The sequence below is a fragment of the Delphinus delphis genome, chromosome 7 (genome assembly GCF_949987515.2).
Source record: "Delphinus delphis chromosome 7, mDelDel1.2, whole genome shotgun sequence".
In the NCBI taxonomy this organism is placed as follows: Eukaryota; Metazoa; Chordata; class Mammalia; order Artiodactyla; family Delphinidae; genus Delphinus; species Delphinus delphis.
Genome location: NC_082689.1, coordinates 62415160 through 62441048, shown reverse-complemented (window position 1 = coordinate 62441048; position 25889 = coordinate 62415160). Strand labels below are relative to the sequence as shown.

Genomic DNA, 25889 nt, shown 5'->3' with positions numbered 1-25889 from the left:
CAGGTATGTGAGCCAAAATATTCCCCTTTTAACTACAGTGAATTAGATCAGTCACTTGTAACCAAAGAGTCCTGACCAATACATCCTTATAGCCTTGTAACAATTTTCCTTTGCTTCACCTAAACTGGCTCAACTTGGTTTGTGTTACTTACAATTAGAAGCTACATAAACAAAGGCCATTAGATTAAGCCACCTGCCTTTGGATTAGCATATTGTTAGGCATATTAATATGCTTTTCTTGGACATCCCTGGTGGCGCAGTGGTTAAGAACCAGCCTGCCAATGCAGGGGACACGGGTTCGAGCCCTGGTCTGGGAAGATCCCACATGCCACAGAGCAGCTGAGCCTGTGTGCCACAACTACTGAGCCTGTGCTCTACAGCCCATGAGCCACAACTACTGAGGCCGTGTGCCACAACTACTGAAGCCCCTGCACCTAGAGCCTGTGCTCTGCAACAAGAAAAGCTACTGCAATGAGAAGCCCACGCACCGCAACGAAGAGTGGCCCCAGCTCACCACAACTAGACAAAGCCCACACGCAGCAACAAAAACCCAACACAGCCAAAAATAAATTAATAAATTTATGAAAAAAAATATGCTTTTCTTTCTCTGACCCAAGAGTCATTCTAATTCTTTAAGATGTGAAATAAAATGGAGACAATTTAATTTTCCAAAATACTAAAGGGGCTGGGTAGACCAAATAGCCCATACTGGCAGGAGCTGCTCCTTACAAAGTATACAGTGGTGAGCAAGCTTTGGCAGCAGTGGCAGGAAAACAAGATGCCAAAAAGCTGTGTAGTGAACAATGTGATCCCTCATGACACCTTAATCTTCTGTAGAGTAACTACATTCATGAGATATTTTATTCAAGAACTTTTCATGAACTCTGATACAGGAGGAGAACCAAGAGAACCACCACAAAAGCAGCAGGAAAAATAGGACAATCCATGGAAAGTTTGGGAAAGGCTTTTTACTATCTCAGGTTAACAAAAGTTGGGCCAAGTTCCCTCATATCTTTTTTTTTTCTTATAAATATGTTTATTTTTTATTTTTGGCTGCGTTGGGTCTTCGTTGCTGCACATGGGCTTTGTCTAGCTATGGCGAGCGGGGGCTACTCTTCGTTGCAGTATGTGGGCTTCTCATTGTGGTGGCTTCTCTTGTTGCGGAGCACGGGCTCTAGGCACGCGGGCTTCAGTAGTTGTGGCCCGCGGGCTCAGTAGTTATGGCGCACAGGCTTAGTTACTCCGCAGCATGTGGGGTCTTCCGGACCAGGGCTCAAACCCATGTCCCCTGCATTGGCAGGCGGATTCCTAACCACTGCGCCACCAAGAAAGTCCCAGTTCCCTCATATCTTTGAGGATCAGGAGAGCCCTGATTGACCTCCGAGCTATGAATGATTTCACATATCCATGCTTTACTCCATTGATGCAGAGTTCAGTTCTCAGAGGGCAGTCTTATTTCCATGATTCCTACCTCACAGCGACCTTCACACAATGCTAGTAATGGCTGTTGGAGAAGTGAAGCAATTAAAACTTTTAAAAATTGCCACTGATTGTTTTAACAAACATAACTGGTGAGCTCTGAATCAGGTCAAATAAAGACAAGTCTTGCAAGTGGGACTTTCCAAGGAACTGCCAGACAGCTCAAATAATAAGTTATCTGGGAAATGGGATTTGGAAGGGGTTCAACGCTATTTTGCTCCCTCCACAGGCTGCTAAGCCACTGGATTTCACTGTGATCACAGTGGTTTTCTAGACTACCATAGGGCAGGGAGAAAGAAGGGGACTAGAACAAGTTAAAGTGCAAAAAGCCTCATTGTTCTTACCAAGATTCAGTTATTTGTCTTGATAAACACTCCCCAATTGTTGCAAGCTTTTGGTTTCCTGAGTTCTCAAAAATTGATTTTGACAATTTTTGCTGTTGTTCTTTTTGATTTAATGCAGCACTTTATATACAGGAAAGTGAATATGTGAGCGTAATTTTGCTTTTTCAATACATGCCACATGGGTACTGTCTCTCTCCTACATGTCATGACCTTCTGCTGCTACTTCTTAAGCCCTCCACAGCATAAATACCCACTAGTGTCCACTTGATGGGAGACTGGCTGGCTCTCACTCAGCATTTGGCACAAGGGACTCTATTGCTACAGAAGCTCAGGAGATGACATGAAGATAGTCCAAGTTCCCAAGGTTCTGTCACCATGAGAACATTAATTGGGAATTTACAATCTTAAGAAACTAAAATCACTGGAATTAATAAAGAGATCTTTAAATGTCTCACTAGGCTACTTCTATTACAAAATCAAATTTTTATAAAAGGTCATGTGAATTACAATACCTTAAGTAGCATTATTTTCACACTCTATCAAAGTATAAGCCTTAGGATGAGACCTTACTTTCATTTTAGTTGAAGAAATTGAGATTTTCCTTCAGACACTTTCCTTAGAGTACTCAGTAGGTTCACAGCAGAGTCAAGACTCCAATGAGGTCACTGATATTTCCAAAATACATTCCGATTCACTCAATGAATAACGAAGCTTAAGTGCGAGAAAATTCAGCAAACACCAGACTCTTGGACCGGCAACGGCACAGCCTGAATATCGGGCCAGCTGGTCAACTGGGAGTCTCTGACTTCTTTTTCTCTACCCTTATTTCTGTATACTTTCCCCACCTACCCATTCATCCAAGGGCAAAACTGTCTAATTTACACAGAGCCCGACGATGCCCACGGTGCTGTTTTTGGCTTGGTGGAGCCCGTTTCAGAAGGAAAGGCACGCTCGCCTCTCACTCCATGCCTGGAGACCAGAAACAATCCCTGTGGTGGGATGGACCATTTTAGCTCACCCGTGCTTTCCTTGGCCCGTCCACAGCGCCTTCCGAGCCGCACCAGCATCTCTGAGGTACCCATGGCGCTCTCAGACTTAAAAAGGCGTTTCCGACGCCGAAGTTTCCGCTAAACCGCGCAGTTGCTTAGCAACGCCGCCGGAAGTGACAACAGTCGTAGCCGAGGAACGAAGAACGCGCAGCTGTGGGCTGTGGTGCCGGAGAAGGGAGGATGCGCCTGCGCGGGAAGTCAAGGCCAGGCGTGCGAGTGGGGCGGTCCTCCCCCGCAGGCGCAGGCGTCCGGAGTGGGCGGGAGGACAGAGCCCTCGGAAGCGGCGCCGAGGCCAGAACGGCTGCGGGTCTCTGGCCTGGGTCAGTGACGAGCCCTGGGACCCGGTTGGGCCCGGCCTGGTGCTCCCATCGGCATCCAACGTGCGCCTCTCGGGAAACGACACCCGACTAGGTCCCTGCCCCTGGCTTCTGGATGTACCCGGCAGGTGTGCGGGAGAGCGAGGCCTGGGCTTGGCGTGTGTGACCCACAGACCTCGCGGGGGAAGGTGAACGGCAAAGCCCTCCTCCCTCAACTATAGAAACTCAGGGATTAATTGACAGAAAATCTGTTTTTAAATATTTTGGTTTCTGACGCATGATCTGGGCTAGACGGGGCTTAGTTTTCTTTTTTTTTTTTAAATCGCAATGTTAATACTTGGATTATAACATTCATGTTAGAGCCTTTAAGATATCTTTAATTGCTCGGTAAATACAGTATAGTAAATTGAATGTATTTGGAGGACCAATCAGACCTCTAAGGACACAAAAGCCTGTTAAGAGTGAATATGGGCTACGTTTCAAAAGATCCTTTTCTAACACGTCGAGGTACAAATGATTACATTACAAGGTGGTTGGCTATGACACATACACATTAGGCATCAAACTGGAGTTGCTCAATATGAAAGGAGGTAAGATTTTTAATCACTGAAGTTCTAACACATAGTTGTACTGTTTTTCTTCAGGTTTTCTATCAGATGATCGATCCATCGTAATAATGCTGGTAAGTATGAAAGGATTAATAAAATATTTGTTGGCAGAAATATAGTTTTTGCACATACAACATTGGTGGTTTTTTGGAATCATAGTTTTAAAAACGTTGGGCTTCCGTGGTGGCACAGTCGTTGAGAGGCCGCCTGCCGATGCGGGGGAAACGGGTTCATGCCCCGGTCCGGGAAGATCCCACATGCCGCGGAGCGGCTGGGCCCGTGAGCCATGGCTTCTGGGCTTGCGCGTCCAGAGCCTGTGCTCCGCAACGGGAGAGGCCACAACAGTGAGAGGCCCGCATACCGCCAAAAAAAAAAAAAAAAAAAAGTCAAGAACTGGGAAGAGTCAGAGATTTTACCCTACTTGCATGCATGCTGACAACTTAGGCTGCCACCGTTCTGTAGAAGATGCAGACCCCTAGAACAGTGATGAATTACAGCAGTAGCAGTAGCCAGAATATCAGTAATTTTGCCCCAGTTGCCACAGGATGTTGCAAAGAGTGCCAGAAGGCACCTGCACATGGAGTGTGTTGCATTACAGGACAGGAACCCTGAGCTTAGGGCATCCAGATCTTTATTATAATGGACAATAAGCATGCCTTTCAAGACTGTTCACTATACATGCATTTTTAAAAATAAATTTATTTATTTTTTTACGTATTTATTTTTGGCTGCATTGGGTCTTCGTTGCTGCGCGCGAGCTTTCTCTAGTTGCAGTGAGCCAGGCTACTCTTCTTTGTGGGGCGTGGGCTTCTCATTGTGGTGGCTTCTCTTGTTGTGGAGCACGGGCTCTAGGTGTGCAGGCTTCATTAGTTGTGGCACGTGGACTCAGTAGTTGTGGCTCACGGGCTCTAGAGCACAGGCTCAGTAGTTGTGGCTCATGGGCTTAGCTGCTCCACAGCATGTGGGATCTTCTTAGGACCAGGGCTGGAACCTGTGTCCCCTGCATTGGCAGGTGGATTCTTAACCACTGCGCCACCAGGGAAGCCCTTACATACATTTTTGAGACGATATCCAGAGCAAAGGGCAGAGAGTACCTTGTAAGATATGCAGAGCCACTAGAGACCCATGGAGATTACCTCCTAACAAAAATTCTGTGGAATTTTAACTAAATTGGTTACAAAAATTATTGAATCTTACAATATTTGGTGTCAGTAATTTGCCAGTTTGGCGTAGTGTTCAGGTATCCTTTGACTTACAACACCTGGTTCTAACTCTAATCCATGGATCTTTACAGCCAAGTGTATCTAGAATTAGTTATTTACCCTCCATGGCCACCACTCATTTTTTTTCTTTGTTGTGAAATTAAGAAGGTAGCATATGCACTTTGATCTGAAACAGAGCTTAAATTATTCCGGGGAAAATATTTTATTACAAAATCAGCGTAGGAAAAGAATGCACTGCAATTGATGCTACCACTGTATACAGACATTTCTTTTTTAAAAGCAAAAATGAGATTATACTGTAAACATTGTTTTGTGACTTGTTTGTTTAATTTGAACATCTTAACCTTTTACTCACTAAATAAATGGTCTGTTATATGGCTATCATGCACATATCTTATTTAAGCAATCCCCTATTCTTGGATGTCTATGTAGGTTCTAGTTTTCATTATTGTAAAAAAGCACATAGGCTATTGTTAGACCCTGGAAACATTGCAGACATACAAAATATATACTTTACATGCTTCTGGAGAGAACAGTTAATAACTGCTTCTGGCATTTTAACAAACTGATTTCAAAATAGATTCACTTTCACTAAATCTTTCTACACATCCTTAATTTTTGGAGACATTTTTATTTCAAGTACAGCACTAAATCTTTGAAAGTTTATTGACAACAGAATGTGGTATTTGTCTATTATTTAATAAGTAAAAAGAAAAACTGGAATCTGGAAATCTTAACATAATCAGCCTAACACCTGTGATTTTATCCACTGAATAAGAGTTTATATTCACATAACATTCCCTGTTTTGTATTTAAGGTTTTTGTTTAAACAAAATTTTATTCCTCCCATTGCCATAGGTGCTTTTCTGATGTAAGAGAAAGCATATTAGAAAAGGTAAATTTTTAAATATCTTAACTACTTCTATTAATTTTAGGAGTTAAGAAGTCTCCATTCCTTTGCTTGGAATCAGAAGACTTTTTCCCCTGCATATAGAGTAGGAGTAATGTTGGTTAGAAACTGGCTGGTGTTTAAAACTGAAGATTGTCATGACTGTTTAACCTAAGCTCCGTGCTGAAGTAAGATTAATTGTCTTGGAAATACTAAATTGGGTAAGTATTTTAAATATAGGTTTATGTTGAGTGGTGGGAAAAAACTAATGGAAAAAGATCTGAAATTAAGAAAAGTACACTTGTAGATAGAAATTAATAGTCAACAGTGGAACTAAGTTAACAGTTGGAACTTTGTTAACTTCAGGCTTATGATACAGCTTATTTGGAGGTTAATAGTGAAGGAATTTTAGTAACTTGTGGCTGATTAAGTCTAGGTTTGAAACACTTTGCAACCAATAATGAGTTACATTTGAAAAAAATTTTTTTAATTGTGTATAAATTCAGAATGCCTAAAAAGCATTTTAATTTAAAATGTGCTTAGGTGCATTACCAACGTGATTGTCAACTGTGCTTTATTGCTATTTATTACATTGTTTCTATGGGAAAGTGGTTTCTGCACTTAAATCTCTGGAAGCCAATCAGGGACACCTGGATTAGACATTTAGCAATTCATGGATCCAGGGTATCAGAATACTTCATACCATTATACCATCTAAATTCATACAACAGGAGATACATCCTCTAGGTTTGTTATTCTCCAGATATTCTAAATTGAGAGGCAAAAAATACTTACTCTTATATGAGTCGTGAGCTCATTCTCAGTTTCACCTGCTGTCTATCTATCATTATAAACCAGAGAATACATGTAGATAAATGCCATGTTTTCTTTTTTTTTGGCTGTGTCAGTCGGGTCTTATGTGCAGCACTCGGGATCTTCATTGCAGCACGTGGGCTCCTCGTTGTGGCGCACAGGCTCTCTAGTTGTGGTGCGCAGGCTCCAGAGCGCTTGGGCTCTATAGTTTGCGGCACATGCATTCTCTAGTTGTGGCCCCCGTGCTCAGCAGTTGCAGTGCGTAGGCTTAGTTGCCCCGCAGCATGTGGGATCTTAGCTCCGCGACCAGGGATCGAACCTGCATCCCCTGCATTGGAAGGTGGATTCTTAACCACTGGACCACCAGGGAAGTCCCCCATGTTTTCTATTTTTAATTGATCTCTTCTTTTTCTTATTGGTGGGGTTCTTCACTTTTCATTTTAGGATTTCTTGCTAAAACTTCAGAATGGTTGTAAAGTAGATCACAGATGGTTAGTGTGTACTTCGAGATTAATGAATGTTTTCATGTTATTAAACATCTTTTCGTCAAAATGACCTACTTAATATTTTATTTTTGAACTGATTAATAGTCGTTATTCTATTTCTTAGGCACTAGAGTGTATTACTAAAGCATGAACTTTGGAGTCAGGCAGACCTGAGTCCAAATTCTAGCTCTGCCATTTAACTAATACTTAACCAACTTAATTAATACTTAAGCTCCAGTTATATATCTTTAAGATGAGGATAATAATAATTCCTACTAAATGGGTTTATGACAGATGATGAGATTGTAAGGTTCTTAGTCCAGTATCTGGCATATAGTGATATCTATAAAAATAACAGTTACTCTTTAAAAAAATTTTTGTTGTTGTTTACAGACACTAATTGTAGCTTTTCCTGGGAATTCTGTATAATTATCTTTTTTACATGATAATTTTCATTTATACCATCTGTTGATTCATTCCTTTTCTCTTGAGATTTAAGTTAATGATCTTCATTATCTATTAATGAAAACAGAGACTTGAGTAATTGTCATATCAAAAGCAGTGTGATTATTCACATATATCCAGATTATTTGGTACTCCAGAGCTAAACTATCTAGAGAAAATATAAATAAATGTGAAAATTGTTAACAAAAGTTACTTCTAGTGTGGAAGAATTCAACTGACCTCCAGTTCAAGTAATTTGTTTAGACTTTCAAGTACAACATCAAGCAACCATTTGGTTATAACATTGACAACGATGATTTCAAGCTAAAAACCTTTTTTAAAAAATTATTTAAATTTTGCAAGATTTCACATTATGTTAAATTTGGTCAGAGTTTTGGTTAGTTCACAGAGAATATGTATTGTACATGACCTATTATTTAAAATGAGGCTCATTGTAAACCTTTTAAACTAATAAGTTTGTGATTGATAATTTAAAGACAATAAGAATGACTAGCCTACATTTTTTTCTGTCTTATTTTATAACTTTTCTAAATTAAAGTGTAAGGGAATAATTGTTTCATTACTTTTCTCATTAGATTGCTCTCTAGTTTAATTCTGAGTGCTCAAAGAATCACCCCCTCAGGAACACAGTAATACCCTGAGTATCCTTTTTATATGTTCTGTTTTCCATTCATTTAGCATACTCAAATATGAACTTTGCTTCTTAGGAAAAAGTGCTTAAACGGTAGTCTTAGAATGCTTAGTCATTTTAACTTGTTTATATTCACCCTTTGTTTCAGCAGATTAAGAGTAATTTTGTTAAATAGATACTATAGCTAGATATGTAGAACCGAGTATGTTTAGGGAATAATATTTCTTCTTTTCCAGGGTAACCCAAATCTGTTTCTGGAACCATGAAAATTTTGTTGGTTTTTGACTTTGACAATACAATCATAGATGATAATAGCGATACCTGGATTGTACAGTGTGCTCCAGAGAAAAAGCTTCCTATTGAACTACAAGATTCTTATGAAAAAGGATTTTGGACAGAATTTATGGGCAGAGTCTTTAAGTATTTGGGAGATAAAGGTGTAAGAGAAGATGAAATGAAAAGAGCAATGATATCAATGCCTTTCACTCCAGGGATGGTGGAACTTTTAAACTTTATAAGAAAGAACAAGGATAAATTTGACTGCATCATTATTTCAGATTCAAATTCAGTCTTCATAGGTTGGGTTTTAGAAGCTAGCAATGTTCATGACGTGTTTGATAAAGTCTTTACAAATCCAGCAGCTTTTGACAGCGATGGTCATCTCACTGTGGAAAATTATCATGCTCATTCTTGCACTAGGTGCCCCCCAAATCTTTGCAAAAATGTAGTTTTGGTAGAATTTGTAGGTAAACAGTTACAACGAGGAGTGAATTATACACGAATTGTTTATATAGGTGATGGCGGAAACGATGTCTGTCCAGTAACCTTTTTAAAGAAGAATGATGTTGCCATGCCACGGAAAGGATATACTTTACAGAAAACTCTTTCTAAGATGTCTCAAAATCTTGAGCCTATGGAGTCTTCTGTTGTATCTTGGTCTTCAGGTGTTGAAATAATTTCTCATTTACAATTTCTAATAAAGGAGTAATACGCCAATAATTGAAATGTGTATCAGTTAAGATTAAATACAGCAGCATAAAACTAAAACCCCAAATAACAGTGGCTTTAAAAAAAGAAAAAAAGTTTTCCCTCTCACTTAAAAGAATTTCAGAGTTAAGTATCTCAAAGTTTCTGTGTTGCTTTACCAACCTCAGCACTTGACTTCCAACTTATGATCCAAGATTGCTGTTCAAGCTCCTTCCCTCACATCAACTTTCTGGCCAGCAAGGAGGACAGTGAGAGAGAAGGTTGCACCCTCATTTAAATTTCACTGGCCAATACATTGTCACAATGCTCCTTCCTAACTGCAAGGAAGGATGAAAAATATAGCTTTTATTTCAGATGGTCATATTCATAAACAGGCCTTTGAAGGCCTGTTTGCTTCTGAATCACTCTTACTCATGATGGACAGCCTTTTGGGATCCTATTCAAAGTAAGGGGAGGGGTTTATCACTGCAGCCCTCATACTCCAATACCTCTTCACCTGGGTCCCACGAAGACTGTCAAGATAGCCACTCAGTATGTCAGATATCACTTACAGAATTGGCCAACCCTTTCACGGAAAAGAAGCTCACCTACCTAAGTTTCTGTGCTTCCTTAGCCGACAGTTATTGTCAGCTCTCTCATGTCTTTAAGCAGATATTTTAAAAATTGTGTTCAGCTATCAACTTTTCCCGATGTACTCTGTAGAAGATCTGGTCCAAATTACTTGATCTACAACTACTAAAAATGAAAATATTATTATTTTTTTTGCTTGCATAATTTATAATTTGTTACTGGCCTCAACTTGTAGAGAAATCACAATGTATAAGAGTAAGTGTTTCATAAATAAAATTTAAAAAAAGAGCAAGTGTTTCAACGTAATCTAACCTATTAATTTAAAGCAAAACAAAGTTTACTTTTTCAACCTGGAAAAAAATAGAGTACCAATTTTTTTCCCACAAAATTACATTGAACATTTTTGTTTCTGGAGCTTTCTATATGGAAAAGAAAATCCTAACATTATTACGTAAGGGATATTTATGCCTAAAACATGTGAGCCTAGAAATTAACACAGTACTGTACAGCTTTCTAGGTCAGCTGATATTTTTCTAATATCCCTATATGAAACAGTTTCTTAAATGTTGAGTATTCCTACAAGCTATATATTGTATCACTCAATATTTCATTGCCAAACAGAAATAACATACTGATTAAATCAGCATTCTGGAGTTACAGTCTGTAATAATGATATAAATTTAAAATACTTGAAGAACATTAATTTGTATTTCATTTCAAAAGGAAAGTGTGAAATTAATGAACACTTGGGCAATAGATACTGCATCCCTATCTCTAAAATTAACTGATTTGGAAGTAGTGTATTCTTATGTGAACTAAGCATTAGGCTTATTTTAAAGATCTGTAACTGCTAGACATACTTTGGAAATAAATACCAAAGAAAGTAAAATATAAGACTAATCTCTCGGGGAATAAATTTAAAAATATAATCTACCTATTAACCATCTTTGGTAGAGTCCACTAGTTGCACTTACCTCAATTTTGTACTCTACTTCTTTCTATTTTTCCCAGGCATATGACCATCTGAAATAAAAGCTATATTTTTCATCCTTCCTTGCAGTTAGGAAGGAGCATTGTGACTAAGTATTGGCCAGTGAAATTTAAATGAGGGTGCAACCTCTCTCACTGTCCTCCTTGCTGGCCAGAAAGTTGATGTGAGGGAAGGAGCTTGAACAGGCAGCTCACCTTTGAATACTCTCAATCCCTGAAATTGGACTGAAGTTATCCAAGATTTTTAGAACTCCCAGGTGCTTGACTAAAGCAAATCTGAACTCTCTTAGAGGAAATTAATATCCTTAGTATGGTGGGCAGACTCTAAGGTAACCCCCCATGATCCCTATAAGCTCGTATTCTCTGTGTGTGTGTGGGGGGAAGTGTATGTGTGGAGAAGGTGATCTAGGACTTGCTTCTAATTAATGCAATACCACAAAGATGATGGGATGTATCATTTATGTGTATATGATTATATTACATCAGATCCTTATGCCCATCTTGTTAGGGAACTCTCTCCCTTGCTAATTTTAAAGAAGCAAGCTGCCATGTTGTGAACTGGCCTTCAGAGAGGGCCACATGGCAAGCAACTGAGGGTGGTCTCTAGCCAAAAGCAAGAAGTAGGTCCTTGGTCCAACAGTCTGCAGGGAACTGAATACTGCAACCATGTAAGTTTGGAAGTGGATCCTTTCATAGTGGAACCTCAGCTGAGATCACAGCTCAGGCTGACACCTTGATTTAGCCTTGTAAGACCCTGAAACAGAGGCCCTTTGAGCTGTGCTTGCACTCTTAACCCACGGAACCTATGAGATAATAAATGTCTGTTTGAAGATGCTAAGTTTGTGGTAAAACTGTTAGCAGCAATAGAAAATTAATGCAATAGGCCTCAAAATCTAAACAGTTTTGTAAGTACATTGTAAAGCACATAGTAAAAAGTAGCTACACCAAGAGATATAAATGAACACCAGCAGAAGTTTTTATTTAAATAGATCTGCATGACCTCCAAGTATTGGAGTTTACAGACACAAACTAAACTTATGAGAATTTTGGCAAAGAACTGAAAATTACATAAACAATATGGAAATACTAGAACTGACAACATGATTGAAATTAGAATCTTAATGGATGGATTTGACAATAAAACAGGCATAGCTGAAGAGAGTTAGTGAATAAATACAAGTTCGAAGAAAATATCCAGAATAATGCAGAAAGAGACAAAACAATGAAAATACAGAAGAGAAATTAAGACATAGAAGATATAGCAAGATCTAACATAGGAAATTGGTATCCCAGAAAGAGAGGAGAAAGAAAATGAAACAAGCAATATTTTAAGAGAGAATGAGAACGTTACAAAGTTGCCGAAATACATCAAACCACAGATTCAAGAGCCCTCATGAACCCCAAACAGGAAAATAAAATGAAAACCGCATGAAATCACATTCTTGTAAAACTGCCAATAACCAATGATGGAAAAAGCATCAGATAGCTAGAGGGAAAAAAAAAAAGATGACATTGAAAGGAGCAACAATTAAACTAACAGCTGATATTATTTTTTTCTTAAATGTTTGATAGAATTCAAGGACGCCATCTAAGCCCGGAGTTTTCTTTGCTGGACGGTTTTAACTACTAGTTTGATTTCTTTTGTAGATTATAGGTAAAGGTTGTATAGTTTTCTTGAGTAAGCTTTGGTAGTTTGTGACTGTATTTGTTATCTCTTGCTGCATAGTAAGTTACCTGAGAATTTAACAGCTTAAAACTAAGCATTCATTATCTCACAGTTTCTGTGGCTCAGGAATTGAAGAGCCCTTAACTGGATTGTTCTGGCTCAGGATCTCTAATAGGGCAAGATGTCAGCTAGGGCTCTAGTCATACGAAAGCTTGACTAGAGCTGAAGGCTCTGCTTGCAAGGTGGCTGACTCACATGGCTTTTGGCAGGAGACCTCAGTTCCTCACTGATTGTTATCAGGAATCTCAATTTGCTGCTGATTGCTGGCAGGAGGCCTCAATTTCCAACCACATGGGCATCTCTAGAGAGTTGCTTGAATGTCCTGAAGACATGGTTTCCTGCCAAGTGACCAATCCAAGAGAGAGGGCAAAGAGGAAACCATGATGCCTTAGTGACCTAGTCTCAGAAATCAAACACCATCCATTCCACTATATTCTATTTGTATTCTAAAACAGAATACAGGGACTTCCCTGGCGGTCCAGTGGTTAAGACTTCGCCTTCCAATGCAGGGGGTGTGGGTTCGATCCCCAGTTGGGTAGCTAAGATACCACATGGCTCGCAGCCAAAAAACCAAAACATAAAACAGAAGCAATATTATAACAAATTCAATAAAGACTTTAAAAATAGTCCCCATCAAAAAAAAAAAATGTTAAAAAAAAAACACAACAATACAGAGGCCCACAATCAAAAGGAGGGGAATTAGGCTCTACCTTTCAGTGGAGGTACTTTTAAACCACCATGGTGTTGGACATGCTTTTAAACCACCATGGTGTCTCTCAAGGACTTTGTCCATTTCATGTAAGTTGTGAAATTTATGGGCATAAAATTTTTCATAATACTCCCGTATTAATCCTTTAATTTGCAGTCAACACATGGATATCTACTGTCTAGATTTTACCATTAGTATTTTACTCTGGGGAGTTCCCTGGTGGTCCAGTAGTTAAGAATCTTCCTTCCAATGCAGGGGACGCGGGTTTGATCCCTGGTCAGGCAACTAAGGTCCCGCATGCTGCGGCGCAACTAAGCCTGCATGCTCTACAGCCGACGCTCTGCAACTACCAAGCCTGCGCACTCTGGAGCCCGCATGCCGCAACTAAGACCCAACACAGCCAAATAGATAAATAAATAAATAGTTTTTAAAAACCCCAAGAACATTTTACTCTGCTTGTTTTATCACATACCTGTCCATTCCTCTATCCGTCTTTTTTTTTTTTCTTTTGCCTTTTTAACATAAGCATTGTTTGTCCCCTTTCCTTCTTTGTTCCCCAATGTGTAAAACCATGTGCTTCTCTGGCTCTGATTGGAACTCAGTTATCCTCAAGCTCTATGTGAACTCTGGGAATTATTTGATTTATAGTTCTTGGGATCATTCTTTGCCCAGACTTATAGTATTTCACCCTATGCCTGTGTCTTAGTATCCAGCCATAGACTCATGGGGACAACCCCTCTTACAGATTTCTGAAACTCTCTCTCCATTTAGCTCTGTCCTACAAAAAGCCAATTGTGCCTCCCCAAACTTATCTCCATCTCCTCAACTCGGTGAGACTACCATGGTCCGCTTGGGATTCTCCCTCCCCGCACCTCAGGCTGGGAAATGTCTCCAGGCAGAAATGCAGGCAATTATAGGGCTCACTTCATCTGTTTCCCTTCTCTCAGGGATCACATTCCTGCACTGCCTGTTGTCCAGTGCCTGAAAACTGCTATTTCATATACTTTGCCCAGTTTTCTTATTGTTTACAGTGGAATGGTTAGTCCAATCCCAGTTCCTCCAGGAACAGAAATTGTAGTATCTCATTTTTCATTCCTAATGTAACATGGTGATTAAAAGCTCTGCTCTAGATTAAAAGACCTGAATTTGAATTCTAGCCCTGGATTGGGTAAATTACTAGCCTCTCAACACCTCAAGTTTCTTTTTTTTTCAATTTTATTTATTTATTTATTTGGCTGCACCAGGTCTTAGTTGTGGAACTTGGGATCTTTGCTGCGGCATGGGGGATCTTTAGTTGCGACATGCAACCACTGCAATACAGGCACCAACCAATCAGAACAGAAGCACCAAACAAGAATGGATTCTGGCCACAGACATAACAGTTCCTGTGTCTGAATAGCAGCCCTGTACTTGTCATATATGCCAACACCTCACACACATACGATGCACTCAATGTTAGTTCACTGAAGTCCAACTTTTAGTCTGTTCTGTTTCCTCTTTTTAAATGTCTGGACATGTCCTTTGCTCATTTATCTATAGGGTCTTGTGTTCTGCTTATCTTTTTCCTGAGTACTTCATATATGGAAAATACAAACATGTTGGCATTAAATTGTGTTAATCTTTTCTGAATCTTATGTTTTATTCTTTCTAGATAATCTGGTCTTAATTTTTATTTTAAAATGTAAGCATATCTAAATTTAATATGTGCCTTATTGTCTCATTAGATTATGTTAGAGTTAATGAAACAAATATATTGATACACACTAGGCTTTTTACAATAAAATGTAAGACTCTTGTTCTCTAAAATTTTTCCTTTGAAAACAAAAGAATCTTTGTGTTCCCCTCATAGCTAAGCAAATTCTTTGTGACCAGTTTTACTGTGCTGAACTGTGAACTTATAAAATAGAGATGCTAGAGTTAAAAATGGGAATTGAAGAAGACTATTGAATAGAGAGGTAGAGGAACCTCGTGTTCTTCACACGAGATTCTAGGATAGCCGTGGTAGGCAGAATTCTAAAACGGTCCCTTGAGATTTCCCACACCCTTGTGTACATGCCGAGCATAATACCCAGTACTGTGAATCTGATGTATTTTACTACCATGATTAGGTTATGTTTTATGGCACAATTGACTTTAAAATAGATTGTCCGGTGGACCTGACCTAAACACACGAGCCCTTTAAAAGCAGAGTGTTTTCCTGGCTGGTAGCGGAAAAGGAAGTCAGTGATTCAAAGCCCAAGAAAGATTCAACGTGCCATGGTTGGTTTAAAGATGGAAGAAGGCATATAGTAAGGAATGCTGACAGCCTCTGGAGCTGAGAACAGCCCCTGGCTGACAGCCAGCAAAGAAACAGGGACCACAATCCTACAATTAACTGCAAGGAAACGAATTCTACCACCAAACATTTGAGTTTGGAAGAGGACTGTGAGCCCCAGATGAGAAACACAGCCCAGGCTGGCACCTTGATTTCAGCCTGGTGAGACCCTGAGCAGAGAACCCACTCACACCATGCCCAGATTTCTGACCTACAGATATTTGTGACAATGTTTTTGTGTTGTTTTAAACTGCTAAATTTGTAGTAATTTGTTACATAGCAATAAAAAACTAACACAAAAGCTAATCTCAAGGAATTGCCTAATTTTCATACACATACCTATTTTGTAATTATGTTTGGCAATTCATACTCTAAAGTAATGAATCGCTTTTTATTCTTCTGACTAGACACTGAACATCGTGATGTATGAAGAGATGCTTATGAAAATGTCTCTGCCTTTGAGAGTTTCGAGGATGACTTAATTTTTTCTGCTAATCCATTTTCTAATTTTTCATAATATGACTGTACTTTTTTAAAAAGAAAAACAAATTTAAAGAAATCAAGACCTCCTGAGAGATAGAGCGCACCCTGCAACCATCTACCAGTGAATGGGCCAGAGCTGAGCTGCTCAGACAGGACTGACCGCATAATTTGAGAGACCCAGAACACGGTGAAAATGAGGCACCTCTTGTTCAAAGATTATTAAAAATTTCAAGACAGCAAAGCATTAAACCAAGAGTGGGGCCTTCTGGTTGCACAGGTCACACATGAAGCCAGATCTGTGCCCAGACCTTCTCCAGCAACTTCCAGATAAAAGCTTTACCAAGAACTGCTTACAGTCCAAAGGCCCCAGTGCTTCTTCACTGCTTGGGTAACATTTGCAAACTGATTGCTCATAATGTCACCATACACCAAATCCTTTCAGAATTTTCTCCAAAGGTGTTTGTATATATGTATGTGTGTGTGTGTCTGTGTATATATGCATATAGGTGTATATGTATATATATGTGCTCTTTGACGTAGATGGATTATTCTTATAATTGTTATATTGCTTTTGCCACTTAAAACTATAAGTATTTACCTGTATTAATAAATATTGTTTAAGATTAAAATCTTAAATCTAAATTCACATTTTTTTGCAATTTAAATGGAATGAAGAGGTAAAAAATTGATAGAATTGTAAAGAGGAAGGAGGGAAGGAAGGGAGGGAGGGAGAGAGGAAAGATCCCTGTCCTTTAAGGAACTCCTATAGTAAAATAAGAGGACAGTACTGAAGTGTGACATGGTTAGTATATTAGGAAGGGATAAGCATTACTACATACATAATTTAAGTATAAACTCATTTTATCTTAAAATCTTTCAAAATAGGAATATTTCTCCAATTTTTTTATATAAGAAAACAAGCTTGGTGAGGTCACAGAACTAAGTAATAAAAGAATTCTTCAAAACTAGGTGATGTTGAGTCAAGAGACCTGAATTCTAGTCCCAGCTCTAACTGCTAAGTTGCTCTGTGACTTTGGTGAATTATTTTTCTTCTCTGGAATTCATTTTATTTTCTGTAAAATGACTAGACTGAGTGAGTTTTATCCCTAACTACCTTCCAGTTCTAAAATTCTGTAATCCTAAAATCATTATGAATTTAAGTGCTTTCTAGGTTTCGCTACAAAGAGCTTTTAAAATCTATCCTCTAAGTAAAGTTAAGTCATCCTATTTTTAAGGCCTTTAGAAGGAGGTTTTCATTTTACCACAAAACCATGTGGGGGTCAGCCTTTTAATTTTTAGCATATTAATAGATCACAAGTTTGAACTCTTCATGTTGCTTAGTTTTCTTGTCTTTGAGCAAAATAACTATGATTTCCTTATCTGATCCTCAGAAAGCAGTTTTTATTTTCATAACTCTCCTCTGACCTACTGACGGTCCTCTGTAAGATTGTCCCTGAACTGGACACAGTACTATATTCAAGGATCAAGACACTGGTTATCTATCTCATTTTGCTCATATAAGCATTGTCTTTCTTCTCTCTTCCTTTTTTCCTCAATGTATATTAGAACAGTGCTTCTCTGTGGATCATGTTAAAATGCAAATTGTTTCCAATCGGTCTGGGGTGGGAGTTGAGATTCGTTTTTCTAATACACTCAAAGATGAAATACTTCAATATTTAGATGCCTCTTGATTGCCTAACCTGCTGAATCTAGCACCATTTCCTATAAGGACAATAAAAGCCAGAAAGCAGTCTTGCCTGGCTTATAGGTCAAGTCTGGGTGCCATAGAAATAATCTGAAAGTCAATTCAACCCTAAAACTGAGTCCAACCTGGCCCTCTAAATGAGCAGCCAAAATGTGATGATGTGCAGACTTACTTGCCACAGGATAGCCTAACCCAGCTCCTATGCACTTGATCACCAAAGAGGAATTACTGGACACAGAAATTAACTGCTAGAGCGGGACCTGGTATAGGCTTTCTTGACTTTGGCACTATAGACTTTTAGGCTGGATAATTTCTTGCTGGGAGCTGGGGGAGGAATATGTGTTTCCTGCGCTTTGTAGGATAGCAGCATTCCTGACCTCTACTCACTAGATGCCATTAGCAGTCCTCCTGGCAAGTTGTGACAACCAAAAACATCTCTAGACTTTGCCAATAATCCCTGTTTGAGAACTACTTAATGCCTAAAAGTCCATATGTTTTATTTGTGGATCAAGTGAAGAGATATTGTACGTACAGAATACCACTACTCTTAAAGCCACAGATCCAAAATATTTCCCCCCAGGTAATAATTTCCTTATCACCAAGTCCACAGCCTTGTCACATCATAGCAATCACCACCTGAGTGTTTAATAAATATTGTTGATGCCTAACTCAATCACTTCCTTCCTGTGTTAGATACATATTAGACTTCTTTCCCTACCCAGGTATTATATGTACTGTGGCACAAATCTATTAGTTTAAACCTGCTTTCGTAGTGCAACTGTAGTCTTTTACAGAACAAGTTATAATTACATCTTTATTCTACTTTTTAAAAAAATGTTATATCTGATATGCCTACATATTCATTTAGTTTTATAGCATTTGAATTTTTTAGCTCCTGGTTAATACTAGCCCTGAAGGAGAGTTAGAGAAGATTTTCATTTATGGTCTCATAAGCAGCTTCCAAGGGACAGCTGATATATCAATAGGGCAACTGAAGGCAGGCACCAGACTGAGAAGAGTAGTTCTGTTTTTTTCTTTTTTAATAGATCTTTATTGGAGTATAATTGCTTCACAATTCTGTGTTAGTTTCTGTTGTACAACAAAGTGAACCAGCTATACATATACATATATCCCCATATCCCCTCCCTCTTCGTCTCCCTCCCACCCTCCCTATCCCAGCCCTCTAGGTCATCGCAAAGCACCGAGCTGATCTCCCTGCGCTATGCTGCTGCTTCCCACTAGCTATCTATTTTACATTTGGTAGTGTATATATGTTGATGCTACTCTCACTTCGCCCCAGCTTACCACCGCCCCCGGCCCGTGTCCTCAAGTCCATTCTCTATTTCTACGTCTTTATTCCTGCCTTGCCACTAGGTTCATCAGTACCTTTTTTTTTTTTAGATCCCATATATATGTGTTAGCATACGGTATTTGTTTTACTCTTTCTGACTGACCTCACTCTGTATGACAGACTCTAGGTCCATCCACCTCACTACAAATAACTCAATTTAGTTACTTTTTATGGCTGAGTAATATTCCATTGTATATATGTGCCACATCTTCTTTATCCATTCATCTGTCGATGGACACTTAGGTTGCTTCCATGTCCTGGCTATTGTAAATAGTGCTGCAATGAACATTGTGGTACATGTCTCTTTTTGAATTATGGTTTTCTCAGGGTATATGCCCAGTAGTGGGATTGCTGAGTCATATGGTAGTTCTGTTTTTAGTTTTTTAAGGAAACTCCATACTGTTCTCCATAGTGGTTGTATCAATTTACATTCCCACAGTAGTTCTGTTAATAGTGTGATAATGGGACTGGAATTTATAGCCACTTTCTGCCCCTATTATGAGATATGCTTTTTTTTTCCCAGAATATTAGAGGGAGAGTCCTTTACTGACCTAATAACCTCACAGTACATTTTTAGATGAGACCAGTTGTAGGGAATATATAAATAATAATTAATTGCCTTAACTCTTTTACCTTATACCCTATCATTTTGTGCTCCCTGATGGGTTTCTTTTTTCAGGTGGACAATGTGATAGTTCTGTTGTAGAGAGATTTTTTGATGTGCTCTATAAGGGCTTATGGAATAATATATTCTGGGCCAAAAACTAAATCTATCTTACTTATGTCATACAAACTGATGTCTGTGTGATGATAGTTCACATGGAAACAAAATATTAACGTAAATGTTTCCTAACAGAAATTCTTAGAAACTCCCATTGTTTATGGAAGATGTTACTTAGTAAAAAATTAGTCTTTTATATTCAAAAATAAATTTTCAGTTGTATGTCTAAACAACTAGTAAAAAAATGTTTGCAATTAAACTACCATTTGCCGCATAGGATTTTATAATCAGTGCAAACTGGAAAACTTGCTCCTTCACATTTTTTTCTACCACTTTACAGTCATATTCAGGATTTTGTTACATATCAGAATCTCAACTGTTCTCACAGCTTGGTCCATGCAATATTTTGTTATCCTCAGTTAAATATGAGAGTATGTTCTTTCAGGGATTTATTAACAATTTAGCCCTTTTCAGGTTTAAATCCAGAAAAAATATCCTATTGCACAATTTGGGGGGATAAAAATACTAGAGTAAACAAATATTTTGAGGGTCTACTATGTGCAAGAAGACAAACAAAACAAAAACTTGTGGAAGTATAAGTGTAGGGCTATGTCTTACAAACAATGATGTCCTTCAAAGCATTTACAAATGCTTTTAAAGAGGTGGGACATATACATATGTAATTCATAATTCCCAAGTAAGATTCATAAAGCATATTAGTAATCAGCATAAACAAAAAGTACTTAAGTCAAGGAAGGACTAGATGACCATATAGTATTGTACTGTGTACTCAGTCAATTGATTAATTGTCATATAAGAGAAGCTTTATGAAAGAGGTAGATTGTGATCTATACCTTAAGGGATGGACAGGACTTGGAAAAATGGAAAGGACTTGATAGAGCTTCCCAGATGAAGGGAATAATGTGAGCCATGATGGGGGTGAGCACAGCGTATTCTCGAGATAGTGATGATGTGGCTGGCCTGATGAAGTTAAGGGTTTAAACTGGGGAGTAGTGGAATCAAGCTTTGTAAGTAGGATTTGGCCAATTTATGGACGGGTTTGAAAGCTAATCAATGGAATTTGAATTTCTTCCAGGTACCTCTTAGGAGCAAGTAAAGGGAAGTGATGTCAAGAAAATGCTGTTTGGGGAGGATGAAAGGTATTGTACAGCTTGGGAGGAACGGGGAGAGACTGACACAGAGAAATCTTGCAGTAAGCCAAGTGAGAAGTGATAAAGACCCAATAAGCGTGCTGTCAGAGAGAACGAAAAGGAAGGGATAGATAAACCGGATGCTTTGAATTTGAAAATGAAAAAAAGCACAAAACTTTTAGATCATGTGGTACAGGAGGGCAGTGTCTGCAGATTAAGTCATTTATATAATGTCTTAGAGAACTATGAGCCCTGAGCAAGTTTTTAAAGAAAATTCTGAAAGTCTTACTTTTTAAAAAAAAAAATTATTTATTTATTTTTGGCTGCGTTGCGTCTTCGTTGCTGCACGCAGGTTTTCTCCAGTTGCAGTGAGCGGGGGCTACTCTTCGTGGCAGTGCGCAGGCTTTTCATTGCAGTGGAGCACGGGCTCTAGGAGTGTGGGCTCAGTAGTTGTGGCTCACAGGCCACATTAAAAACTGTCTTACTGCCAGTTATAAATGTATAGGAAAGTGAAAAACAGTAAGACCAATATTTACTTAGTACACTGCAATTAGAAACATTGGAAATGAAAGTATTTTATTTTTCTGTAAAAAACTTAAGAGTAAACAGTTTTCACCGTCTTCTTTTTGTCCTGTAACTTACAATACAGAGTGATCATCTTTCTATGACTTAGTGAATTGTCATACTTCTAAGTTTGGATCAGCTTCCAACATTTTATCCTTTGCATTTTTTAAAAAATAAATTTATTTATTTATTTTCGTCTGCGTTGGGTCTTCGCTGCTGCGTGTGGGCTTTCTCTAGTTGCGGTGAACGGAGGCTACTCTTCATTGCAGTGCGAGGGCTTCATTGTGGTGGCTCCTCTCATTGCGGAGCACAGGCTTTAGGCGCGTGGGCTTCAGTAGTTGTGGATCGCGGGCTCTGGAGTGCAGGCTCAGTAGTTGTGGTGCATGGGCTTAGTTGCTCCACGGCATGTGAGATCTTCCTGGACCAGGGCTCGAACCTGTGTCCCCTGCATTGGCAGGCAGATTCTTAACCGCTGCGCCACCAGGAAAGTCCTCCAAGAGTTCTTTTAAAATGAAATTTTTTTGCCAGTATTACTTCTTCTAGGACACCATTATCCGCTTTGTCAACAACCACTGTCCTCTTTAAGTCACAAAGTTCACCTGCACCAAAGTCAGCTGGCTGCAGATCTAGAGTCTCTTCACTGGTGGCACTGTCAACATTCCCATGCTCATCTACTTCTTCTAGAACTTCATTCTGTTCAACTCAAATTCCACTTGTGGCATTATCACTTTTAATTCTTTGCTACATTTTCATTTTTGTTGGCCAATGCCCTCTCTCTGTCATCTATTTTTGTAAAATACTATGTAGATTTATCACTGGAAGACAGGAGGTAAGACAACCACAAGCTTTGTTGTCTGAATGTGAACTGAATAACAGATGCACAGTGACCAATCACCAAGGACTTTGAAAGAAGACACATGATGGGTCACTGACCTTGATGCTCATCTGTTATTTATGTAGTGATTTGTGGACTGAAGAGCTAGAGGGTGAAATTTCTATTTTATGCAATTATTCACAGTTAATTTACCATAGTAATTGAAATCTGAACTCTGTTTGAAGGATTGGTGTTATTTAACAAAATGGTGGTAACTGAAATTCATGCATATTGGAAACATTCAAAGAAAAGATTGTCCATGTATTTTTATACTTGAAAATCTTTTATTAGTCACCTCTTAAGCTTCTCTGCAACAAAAATGTACACAAATTAGAATTTTAACTGTTTTATGTCCTTGATTCTTAAGTAGTAAAAAAATTCTGAGCTGATTAACATTACAGTTATTACTATAATTGACCAAACAACATAAATATGTTTAAATCAAAAGTAAAAATTTATCAAAACTTATTTCAGTCTGATGAATTGGGCTATTTTCCTTCCATTGAGACCATATATCTTTGGCTGAGTATTGTTTTCTGCTGGCATGAGACAGAGTTTAGGATCAGTAATATTGCTGTTTTTCATTTCTATAGATATAATCCCTGAGAAAATGTGTTCACATAGACAACTAGATGGGAATGAGAGGAATTTTATTATAGCATTGCCACTCATTTTGTGGATTCTTTCCCAGTTATTTGTCAAAAATGCTGTTTAACTTTTGTTGAAAACAAGGAATTGGAAACATTCTGACTTGTGAAAGCACTTGTTACCCAGTCATCAGAATGTTTTCTTTATTTTCCCAGAAGCATACCAAAAAGGCTTTGCCAAGACATAGCAACTCCAAGGCAGCCACATATACCTACCTGTGCTGGTTGTATACTGTACAACTCCTGAGACAGTGTTCACATGGCACTCTACTTGAATGGAATGAGCTGGAATTATGCAGTGCACAACTTAACTCAGCTGTATGTGGTGGCCTTATAAATTATACCTATTTTTTTTTTTACTTAACACCAACTTGTTCTATCCAGTACGTTAAATGAAGTACACAAAATTTTCTGTATATACTGGCACATGTACATATATTGATCATGATTATCACAATTAGCGTACCGAACATTTAATGACATAGCAATACTTAGTGGAAAGATGTATTAATAAGGTAAAAACAACAAATAAAATAGTTATTTTTAGAAACCAAGTCTTTTGAAAAGCCCAGTATGATGTCAAAAGGACTCCAACTCCATGCCAAACTCAGTATCTGCCAAGAGTCTTTATGTCTCATCTCCACGGTGGCTCTTTATTTCCCTAAGACTTGGATTCGCAGATGGCACACTTGTTTTCTTGAACAGTGTCATTAATTTATTTAACTTATGAATGCTAATTACATGTTTCTGAGTGCATCAAATCTATTAGCATTTGCAGTGGTCTTTTTGATAAAGCATGTGGTAAAGAGGAACTGCTCCTGCCCATACCCTTCAGGACCTTCTCTTCTCTTGGCAGGTTGAAGCAGTCTAATACATACTGATATGCACTTTTTGGGGTCTTTTTTTTTGAGATATAATTGACGTATAGCCCATATACACTTTTAAGCAATAATTCACAACCAGGGAACACCAGGCAATGGAAGCAAAAGTATGAATTGGGTTCTGCAGCAATCTGAAATAACAGAACAAATGACAATATAGTGAATTCCGTTATTCGAGAATCATTTATTACATGCTGTTATGATTCTAGAAGCCCCTCCTCTGAGTTAGGTAGAGCCTATATTTACTATACATCAAACTTGGCACCATAGCCACAAACAGCCATTGCCACACTTCAATGACAACCATGGAAAGAATGCCCCATCTTCAATCAATCGCAATTGTGTCCTTGAATGACAACACCAACAATAACATCACTATCCATGAAGGACAAAGTGTCTGTAATTACAGTTAACTACAAAGTTCATGATTTTTGAAGAAATGTTAATAAGATATTAATTTCCAAATTGAGGTTGTAATGGCGAATTAAGTGTAAATATCCTTTCATTATAATAGTTAACATTTATATACCACATCCTAAGTGCTTTCACCGTCATAATTTTATCTTTCCAATATCCTTATGTTAATTGAGAAAGTACTGATATTTTCTGTTTTACAAGAAGTCAGAAAACTCAGGATCAGAGAAGTTTAGTTAAGCTACATGATTAGATAAGTGGCAGAGAAGAATCTTAACCCTGAAACAAAATCTCATATACTTTTCTTCTCTACTAAACTGTTTACCAGATGTTGAGATAGTAAACCTTTCATTTTTCTTCCATTTTGGGTCCAACATACGTTCTTCTTCTTCTTTTAAAAAAAATATATGTATTTATTTAGCCTGCACCGGGTCTTAGTTGTGGCACTTCAGGATCTTTGTTGTGGCATGCATGCAGGTTCTAGTTTCCCAACCAGGCATCGAACCCCACCCCCCTGCATTGGGAGCGCGGCATCTTACCCACTGGACCACCAAGGAAGTCCCCAACAGTATGTTCTTCTAATTGTGCGAAAGGATCACCTGATGCCCTTGACTAGAATGCAGATTCTAGTATCCCACATAATTCAGTTGAGGTGGTCTGACATGTGGCATTAAAATAAAATCACCCAAATGAGAACGGAGGCCATTTATTCAGATCTTGCTATAGCAAGAGAGTCAGGACCATCATTTGCCTTTGATAGAAGCTCAAAGGCAGATAGGGGAGCGGGAAAGCTTTATAAAAGTGGAAAAAAGGGGAAGGTCTCAGGTATACGTTGGAGGTTGTTGGCCTGGGAAAGCTGGAGTCCAGCTACTAGAATCAGAGTATTTTATGTGATTGGTATGGGGAGCATATTTGGCTTTCTCTGACTGGTCCCAAGTTGAAAGTAGGGGTAAAAATAGGGAAGTTGGCAGTCATTGACCACCTCCTTACTGTTCTGGTGCAATTGCTGCAGAAGTTGTGGTTTGGCTTCCTGGACTTCTTATGTGGTTCAGAGTTCTTTTGTCATATACAGTCTGGCCATTGTCTGTTCGTATATTGTCTCTCAGACCATATTCTGAGAAACACACTGGGCCTCTGGTGTTCCTTTCATCCTGGTCTCCTTCCTCCCTTAAGCTGGCTAGACTATAAACTCCGCGCGAGCTATGGACCATCTTTCACCACGCTATTACCAGTGCCTAGGCACTCAGTAAAATCTTGCATATGAATGAATGGTAAATGAAAATATTTGATATTGCCTTTTGTAGGAACAAGAACATGAACTTTGTGGTGTAGCATATGTACGTCTTGATTGGACTGGCTGCCACCAGGAAGAAAGGCTGGAGGCTGCTCCTTCCAGCTACTCTGTTCTAAATACTGTAACCTGAATCCCTGGCCCTGGCTGCTCTCAGTTTTTCTGAAAGCTCCAAGTTAACCCACAGTGTATACACATCAGGCCCAGG

At 38.7% G+C, this 25889-nt stretch overlaps 2 protein-coding genes across 6 annotated transcripts in view; one reads left to right on the top strand and one right to left on the bottom strand.

The window, feature by feature from the left end:
• The window catches only part of CFAP210 (cilia and flagella associated protein 210), a 36553-nt gene extending 33630 nt beyond the window's left edge, over positions 1-2923 (bottom strand). Inside the window, exon 1 of the mRNA XM_060015672.1 lies at positions 2842-2923. Coding sequence (XP_059871655.1) covers positions 2842-2905 — 64 coding nt within the window. The 5' untranslated portion in view covers positions 2906-2923. The remainder of the gene's footprint in view (positions 1-2841) is intronic.
• Positions 2924-3043: 120 nt separating this feature from the next.
• PHOSPHO2 (phosphatase, orphan 2) lies at positions 3044-22767 on the top strand. Of its 5 annotated transcripts, none has more exons than XR_011246541.1 (4): positions 3044-3377; positions 3834-3871; positions 16007-16470; positions 20956-22767. XR_011246541.1 is itself a non-coding variant. In XM_069540854.1 (4 exons), exon 4 carries the CDS (start codon positions 8566-8568, stop codon positions 9289-9291), a length of 726 nt encoding a protein of 241 aa, XP_069396955.1. In that variant the 5' UTR covers positions 3044-3377; positions 3834-3871; positions 5956-6130; positions 8540-8565; the 3' UTR covers positions 9292-9362. The 5 variants fall into 5 exon arrangements, 2 of the variants coding, with proteins under 2 accessions (XP_069396955.1, XP_059872602.1); XM_069540854.1 differs by lacking the exons at positions 16007-16470; positions 20956-22767 and adding exons at positions 5956-6130; positions 8540-9362; XR_009520156.2 differs by lacking the exon at positions 20956-22767 and having other exon boundaries at positions 16007-16698.
• The last annotated feature ends 3122 nt before the right edge of the window (positions 22768-25889 follow it).

What these genes read in the sequence shown, in the direction of transcription:
- PHOSPHO2 (XM_060016619.2), top strand. Translation starts at nt 8,566, where the DNA reads ATGAAAATTTTGTTGGTTTTTGACTTTGACAATACAATCATAGATGAT.